Source organism: Pocillopora damicornis, chromosome 4, assembly GCF_964200805.1.
Source record: "Pocillopora damicornis chromosome 4, jaPocDami1.2, whole genome shotgun sequence".
In the NCBI taxonomy this organism is placed as follows: Eukaryota; Metazoa; Cnidaria; class Anthozoa; order Scleractinia; family Pocilloporidae; genus Pocillopora; species Pocillopora damicornis.
The window spans coordinates 27,997,194-28,005,772 of NC_142673.1; the positions used below are offsets into that span (position 1 = coordinate 27,997,194).

The following is an 8,579-nucleotide window of genomic DNA, read 5'->3' on the forward strand; positions in this document are numbered from 1 at the left end:
CGGCATCTGTCTTCTCATACATTTCTATAAGCAGCCCCCACCCCCTCCCCCCTCTCCCTTTCCCCCTTTTCCCCCTTTCCCTATCTGATCTTGTGTACGCACAAGATAAGTATAAGCGATTAGAGGCACAGCCCTCTTTTGGTGGAAGGAGGTGAAATGCAATAAGTGAGGAATGCAGTTTGTTAAAGTTGAAAAAAGGTGGCAGCTCATGGTTGTAACCTTTTTGTCCCTTACTGTGGTCTTATTTCATCATAGAGCATTATATTGCCCAGTGATCGCCAATCAAGGAGTTATGCTGAGAACGTCTCAAGTCTAACCATATGCGCTTGCTTGATCTCTCGGACTTTGAAGGAAGCACCGAGTGTAATGTGCCTATTAAGAGTCCAAAAGCTTAATCCGCTTCTTTTGCACCCTTGGAATATCTCTCTAATTCAAATGGTAGACGACTTTGCTTTTTTTTTCCTTTCATTCGTGCGAACTGTTCCTCTCTCCTGATTGCAGCCCGTTTTTGATTCTTGTTTTAGATTCAAGGCTGGTTCATTTCGTGGTCACAGCGGACTCAAACCAACTTTGTCCCCAGTATCCCTTTTCTTAACCAACCCCTAGGAATCTCTCACAGCCTACTTTCAGCCGTTTGTGAAAAATACTGATTTGTGTTAGCCTTGGCTGAAAGTTTATAATCTCTTACCTCGCACGACTTAAAAGATTTTTCCCAATTTTCTACAAGGTCCACTGAAGCCTTAATGGGAAAGTGAGAGATCTTCTTTGACCATGTCGACCTTTATTGTCGTTCGTCGTTGCCATGGATGTCATGTTTTTCAGTTCACGTGGTCAACGAAAAATAAAACCAGTGAACATTGCTCAGGTTACTTTCAAATGATTAATTCTTTGGGGCGTTTCAACCTAATCAGGGATAACTGGGTTTGCAACTGTTGCGTGAAAGTAGTTTGAACATTTACTTTCTCTTGGTCATCAATGACTTTGGACATTGAACAGTTATTAATAAACTAATCCACCCACCCACCCACCCCCTCTCTTTTCTTTCCTATGAGCTGTATATCTCCCTTTTGCACTAACTTGGAGGTTTACACAAGCTGACGTAGTAGATGTAAAACATCGATCACTAATTTACCTGATAAGTATTCAATTTATTAGTATTGTTTATTAGGTTTTGACTCTGAGACCTTGTCTTACAGTATCGTTTGTTTCAAGATGACTCTTTTTGATTACTAAATATCTAAGTGACTCACTTTTTAAACAGGTCGTCAGTTCGATTCTATTCTGAAGTCATATATTACCCCGTCTTATCTACTCGCACTTGTTGTTTAAGGGTGGGATATAGCTGATTACCAGTTTACACTCCCCTAGGTAGGTTTATCGATGACAATTCTTTTACTAAATGTTATAAGGTCGTTGGTGTCAGAGACATTTCGCAGTTTTAACACCAAAACGTTTCCATCCTACAGTCTAATCTATTTCTTTAATTTGTCCTCTTCCTCGAGAGTCAGCTACTCATTCTTGCCTTTTAGTACACTTTGAATACCGCATCAACACAGAGAAACATGATATACTCTTCATTGAAAAGTTGATTTCTTGCTTTAACGGTCAGCATCTAATGGTTTTTTAGGAATGAAAACAAAAGAAGAATTTCTTTAACGTAAACGCATAGATTGCTCTGTCTTGCTTCTCTGTAGAAGCAACGACCACTATGACACGAGCATTGATGAAAATCATCATCATTATCACTATCATTTGCAGAAAATCACTGTAAATATGGATACGGGACCAATGGTTGTTGGGTATCAAAGCTCACCTATTTGGTGAAATAGTAAACTGAATAGAGATAAGGATAGAAAAAAATTTCAAACAAAGAGACAAACAAACAAACAAACAAAAAATAGGAACAGCGCAGCAGAGCCACCTCATAACAATCTCAAGCGCTGTAAACACATGGCTGGTTGAACACCTATTTATTAATTGATTACCTTCAAATATGGTGGAAGTTCTGTTAATTTCTTAGAAATAGTCTTCACTTGAGTTTCTGGGAAAAAATAGACATGCTGGTAAATAAATAACAGCCGATGGTCTATCCGCATAAAGTTTCATCTTGTATTATTTTTTTCGCTTCAAAACACCTTACCACCGGCGGGAAAGTTGCAGAAGTCTGGATTGCTTTCGCATACATGGTCATTCCTGCCTCTAATAACCGCCTTGCTTTCCGATTCTAACCCATACTCGTATTCAATAGTGACATCAAGGACATCTACAGCTGTCGGAAACAAACACCAGTAAGAAACATGGCGCAGTATGCCCTCAAATGGGGAGAGTTTGTAAAGCTGATGATTCGAGCGTTAGCCCCTCGTAATAGTAAATAAATGGAGGAATTGTTGGTTGTGTGTTTTATTTACAGAACAAGACACATGAAGGCTATTCCGTGGAATGCGTCGGCTACTGAGCGGTTCATTGGAAGGAATAATGCAGTTAAAATAAAATACGAAGATTGTCACTTAAATTAGCCAAAGACATCAATGAAGAAAATTTTAGTGTTGAATAAACCGCGACGGTGTTTGCAGTTAAAAATAGCGAGGAGCGGTATCTCAAAATCCTTTGGATCTTTCCGAAACGAACTGGACCTCAACCTTTTGATTTCCTCGTGTTTCTTATCGCTTGTTTCATTCCTAAAGAGAAGCAGCTCGGTAAAAATAATTTCCATTTCCGCTGACAACGACCTCTCTTCTTTGAGGAAGTATATTTCAGCCGCCGTAATTTACTCATCAAAAACCTACAACTATTAAGATTGTACTGAGGTATTTCTTAGAGATTTAAAGTTAGGGCCTGTTTACACGGATGTGGGGGACCCCAGCTGGGTGAGGATATCCGCCTAGCCGAGGTCGATAAAAAGCCCGCGTTTACATACAATCTTACAACCCCGGGATTCCGGGGTGAAGTTTCTCGAGGTTGTTATCGTATTTGTAATTAAGAAGTTTAACGGCGACGTGTGGTGAAACGTTGCCGAAAAACGTCAGTATTTTACCGTCCTTTAAGATTTTCGCCAATAGCTCGATGCGTTAACCGTTTCTGACGCTACAATGTCTGCGCTTTGGCGTAATATGTGAATGTAGTGTTGAGTTCAGGGTAAAAACGTGATTAAATCGCTGTGAGGTTTCATTGCTAAGAGGGCGTAAAAAACAGTGTTTTAACGTTTTAGCTCTGCATGGGACGGCTAAGAAATGTGAAAATTTTGAACATACCCGTATTTTTGGTCCGCGTGTCATTCGTCCATTCAATTTTCGTTTAAAATTGATGTCAAATTTTGATTTTCATTATTTTTTATCATAGAAACATACAAAAATGCCAAATCAAAAATTTTTGACTTTTTTTTTCCGTTTGATAGAATACTGAGACATAACTTTTATTTCTATTTTAATCCTGTCAACAATAAAGAGAAAAATGAAACTGAGCCGCAATTTTGCTTTTCTGACAATGCTGCAGTCTGTAGCATGGCTTAGTTTTTCTGTTTTCTTTTCTTTCTAAAAATTTTAAATTTAAAATTAAATTAAATTGGTATCAGAAACTTACCCCCTCCCTCTCCCTCACCTTCATTCCAACTATGTTTTATAGTATGGCGCCTGAAAAGTCGATATGGCTACATCACCCGCTCCAGTATGCTCCAATACGAAGTCAAAGATATTTTTAAGTTCTTAGCTAACGTCCAAAGTCTGGCTGCTCGCTGTAATGGATAGAACTGAGGAAAACGCTCCAAAACGTCGTGAAAGACTGCAGAGACAGATAAACTCTCACTTCCTTTCCAAACTCCTTAAGCAAGGAAGCGGACCTGGCCGTGGGGAGGGCGCTGGGGGCAAAAATTACCGTGCGCATGGACCCCTCCCCTCCCTCTTGGGCAGTTCTGTCAACGATTTTGAATGTTTTGGCCGAAAAACAAAAATTTTAAATTGATTGCAATTTTCAATTTTTAGACTTCCGAAAACAAAAAGACTAAGCCATGCCACAGACTGCAACATTGTCGGAAAAGCAAAATTGCCGCTCAGTTTCATTTTTCTCTTTATTGTTGACAAGATTAAAGTAAAAATATAAGTTATGTTTCAATATTTTATTAAAAGGGAAAAAAGTCAAAAATTTTCAATTTGGCACTATTGTATTTTTATGATAAAAAATAACAAAAATCAAAAATTGACATCAATTTTCAATTTTTTATTTTAAACGAAAATTGAATGAACGAATGACACACGGACCATTTCTACAGTGGTCCATAGATGACCTGCCGTCTTGTCCCCTGAAACATCAAGAAACAACGTGCGTGACAGCAGATCACGTGCGACCTAACAATTTTCCCATTTCTCGCGCGATAATTTATCATTTCTCGTGGGATAATTTCCATTTATTGCACGATAATTTCCCATTTATCGCGCGATATTTTGATTTTATCGTGCGATGCATGATATTTATCGCCCGATTACAAAAAAAAGAAAGAAAAATTGCATGTCCTCTGTGAGCCACCGTCTGTTTCGGTATTGTTTTGCTCATTTTTGTAACATGAACGCGATCCCGGCCAGGCGGGTTACCTCACCATGACATATTTACATTGCAAACTGTCACCCCGGCCGACAGGGTTAGCCTACCCAGTACCAGTAGACCGGGCAACCCGCCTAGGCGGGTCATCCTATCTACCATATAAACGTGATCAGGACTAGATAATAGATAAGAGATTATAGGCACAGGCCGGTTTCCAACTCCCCCCCCCCCCCCCGAATACGCGGGTAACCTCACCTTACCTAGGGTACCCCACCTCCATGTAAACAGGCCACTAATTTGTGATATTCGAGATGTCGATTTCGCAAGATAAGCGGATAATCGGTAGATTTTATTAGATGTTTCATGGTTAATCACACAAAAACGTACACTTCCCTTGCATCAACATTACATAAATCCATTTGTAATAAAATGGCGGCGAAAAAGCGATGTACTCTCATCAAATCGTGTATTATTACGTCGAAACAACGTTGCGCTAACACAAGGAACCGATTACTGGTAACTCGTTCATTGCTGAGAGATACGGAAAATGTCAAACATTCCAAGCATTTCAAGAATTTGTCGATTTACGTCAGCGATGAAAAAGAAAGGCCGGGTAACCGCATAGGCATCCCACGGAAAAATTTAGCAACGCAAGGAAGTATAAACTCAGCAGTTTATTATCTCTTTAAAAATGTTGAATGCAAAGCGTTGATACCGAGGAGGCTAAAAGTGCCAATAGATACATTCGATAATTTTTTTTTGCAATGTTTTGCAACTTTCCGAATTGCTTAGATGCAGGGAGGGGCTGCAGACTGCGCGACATATCATGCTGCTTAGAGTGATTTGTAATCCGTCCTTTGCATTCCTTCTTGCGTCACGTTCTCGGAACGGGTCGCCTAGTCCTCTTCCAATCCTGTTTCGCAGATGCAGAGTTGTTTTTGTGATATAAGGGAATATCTAGGATTAGTATTTACTGAATAAACGGATAACGTTGAACCGTGTGGCATGTTTGAAATACAACAACAGCACGAACGAAATTATTCGATACAACATATTCATATTCCACTGACATCAACTTACCGGGTGTGAATATTACTGTTAAATTAACGATAGCTCCAGTAGGGATGAAAGGCCATGGAGAAATTTTGATCTTCGCTGTCTTATCGTAGTTGCCTGTAAAAAATACAAGAAGTAAACTGGTTTGAACGTAATTGATTGTGTTATTTTCTGTTTAAATCTTTATTTGGCAATAAATTCAGAAACAGTAGTCAAAGGATATGGAGGAATCAGTCGAATAACTTCAAAGAATAAAAATCCAAAGGGGAGGGCGCAAACGGGGCAGTAGGACCCATGCGAGGCGCCCACCCAAGGGAAATAGGGTTTAAAAAATATCTGACCTGATTTGATTGTCTGTGAAGTTAGTCCACAACTTCATTTGCTCATGTTGATTTATTAAAACCAACATGATAAAATTTGTGATTATTTATAACATTTTTGAGAAATTGGGAGACTGATTTGTGTTTTAATATGTCAGCTTCGTTTAACTCTTTTAAGCTATTGTTCAAGTCTTCATCTGAGTCGAACCCCGTCAATAAATAATGACTTCCGCTAAGAGTATCGAAACGTTAATCGCTACTTGCGACAACAATCCCAGACTAAGGACTTCTCTCACAAGGTATATCGAACTGCACAATCAAAAAAGACAAGCATTAAACCTACTACGGTTTTTAACGTTTGAAGATGTATATTTGTCACAAGCCAAAGAGAAACTCACCACAGAAAGTCACATTTATGAATTCTAACCCCGAGGGATATGCCACAGTCTTAGTGAAGACGAAAAGCAACAGATTCAAGGCGATGATTCGCAGTTGATTGGTTGAACACTTCATTGTCTTCTAAAGTGACAGCAGGGCAGCAAAATACTGAAAAGGAATTTATTGATGTCGATCACATTTTCGTAGTGATGTTACTACAAGCGAGAAAGGGGAATGGGAAAGAGGAATGGGAAAATGAAATGGGAAATTGAAAAAATATTAATTTTTTTTTAATTTTTCTGTTTCAGATTTGCTGTTTATAACTGAGGAACGAAAGGACTGCAGGGAACGAAATGAACTGATAGCAAGGAAAGAAATGAGCTTCGAGGAACAGATAATACCCAAGAACAATTATATGAGTATCTTCGTGCAAAACAGAGGCTATTGTGTTTCTTATCCTTAAAATATTTTGCGAAACACGTGAAAAAATATTTACGAACAGCTTAATGTTCTAAGCGTGGAATGTCTTCTCTCGAGTGTTCTCTGGTATGACTTTATGAATAAAAATATTTCCCTTCTTCCGTAACAACCATAGAACTCTCTCTCATCTTAAATTGAGATTTAAACGAAGACTTATCATAGTGGATGTAAGGTTTGAAAATCGGGTGGTATCACGTGGGTGATATCCTCAGATATACCCCAGTTTTAAGAGGGAAAATATTTGTTAACGTGATGTGTTTAGACCAGTCACGAGCGAGTAAAAATATTCTATGGATCATAATCGACGATATACGTTAAGTAGAATTCCCCAATTTCAAGCTCTACATTTATGACGATAAGTCTTCGTTCAGTATAATTGATTGAAGGTGAGAGAGCGTTCTGTGGTTGTTAAGAAAGAGGGGACATGCTTGTTTGTTCATAAAATTGAACCAGCACTGAAAAGTTAAAAACCCACGCAGTGAATGGTTAGCTGTACCGATAAACATTTTTTTCAACTAATTTGCAAAAAACATTTGAAGGATGATAAACGAAATAGCCTCCGTTTGGCCCGGAAATATGCCCGTTCTTTGCTCTTTGAGGACGGGATTAGCTGCGGCTAACCTTTAGAAGTTCAGGAAACTCGCCACCGGTATTCATGCAAATTACCATTTGAAACCTGATAAATTCATTATTATCTGCTTGGCGCTTCTTATGGTCTGTTTTCGTATCAATTGTCCTCAATTTCCCATGGCGAAACTGTTCTCGTTAACATATTCCGTAAGCTAGCAGTAGACGTCTGTTTTCTTCGCATATTCGAACACACTTAAGTTTCCAGAAGGTTCTAGGAAAAGACTGAGCTTCACTATGGACTTGAAAGAGGAAAATTCAATCATTTATACCGGTAGGCCAACAGTTCTTTGCCGAAGACGTTGAAGACGGAAAGGAATCGGATACAACTGTAGCATCTGATGAACACACTTAATAACGACCCTTCAAAAGCATAGAAGGCCGACACCGCAAAATTATCGCAAAGAAGTAAAATACTCACAGCAGAAGACTCAAGTCTACTTAACAGCTAGTGTGAAAGCTGAGGCAAATTCTACTGTAGGAACAACGACAGCGTGCAATTGTTTAAGTTTGAGGATGCCCTTTTTTAGGTCAGCAATTGAAGGATGCTTATTCAGGCATTGTAATACGTTTTTTGCGTGACTCAACATTTTGTTAGGTTTAATTTCAACGGAAGTTTCGAGAAGGATTTGGAACCCTTTTTAAATTTAAACATTTCCAACTTTTTCCCATTGCTAATGTTGGAACACGAAATCTCCATGCTTGAACTGGATACTTAGCAACACTAAGATAAGAACGAGGATTGTCACCAAAATTTTATGAACATGAATAGTACTCCAATGTCTTACTGCACCAGTAAGAGATTACTTACCAGGAGAGATTAACCTTCGATGCTGTGTGCAATCTCCTCTAGATGTTTTACCTACGCTTGAGAATTTCAATTTTTTTGCCGAAGAGATCGCTTCCGTTTTTTTGCTTGGCTTCAAGATTCGAACCATGAATCAAGATGTGTTTCCTCAATTATCATTTGAAAACGGCTCGAAACCAAAAGGTATCATTGCGAAGAAAACAAAACCGGATGGTAAAGCAAAGACTACTGGCTTTGGCATGAACAGGAAGTTAACGTCAACAAATCAGTTTTGTAAACATGAAAATCCTAGTCGTCTCTAATATGTATGAATCACTTTCTCTCTGGGTTTATTATACTTCAACCAATATAGGGCCGAAAATTCACCGTGAACCGTC

At 38.8% G+C, this 8,579-nt stretch overlaps 1 protein-coding gene across 1 annotated transcript; it reads right to left on the bottom strand.

The window, feature by feature from the left end:
• Positions 1-1,130: 1,130 nt before the first annotated feature.
• LOC149047537 (uncharacterized) lies at positions 1,131-8,379 on the bottom strand. The gene is made up of 6 exons (XM_089204621.1): positions 8,206-8,379; positions 6,308-6,455; positions 5,614-5,706; positions 2,141-2,269; positions 1,986-2,041; positions 1,131-1,612 (listed from the first exon to the last, which is right to left on the bottom strand). The coding sequence occupies exons 2-6, from the start codon at positions 6,420-6,422 to the stop codon at positions 1,526-1,528; spliced, it is 480 nt and encodes a 159-aa protein (XP_089060747.1). The 5' UTR covers positions 6,423-6,455; positions 8,206-8,379; the 3' UTR covers positions 1,131-1,525.
• Between the last annotated feature and the right edge of the window lie 200 nt (positions 8,380-8,579).

Bases quoted from the DNA above. Each gene is read 5' to 3' on its own strand.
- LOC149047537 (XM_089204621.1), bottom strand. From the start codon at position 6,422: ATGAAGTGTTCAACCAATCAACTGCGAATCATCGCCTTGAATCTGTTG. The intron at 5,707-6,307 runs GTGAGTTTCTCT...TATTTTTTACAG, and splicing joins CATAAATGTGACTTTCTGTG to GCAACTACGATAAGACAGCG. The intron at 2,270-5,613 runs GTAAGTTGATGT...TGTTTCCGACAG, and splicing joins AACAGTAATATTCACACCCG to CTGTAGATGTCCTTGATGTC.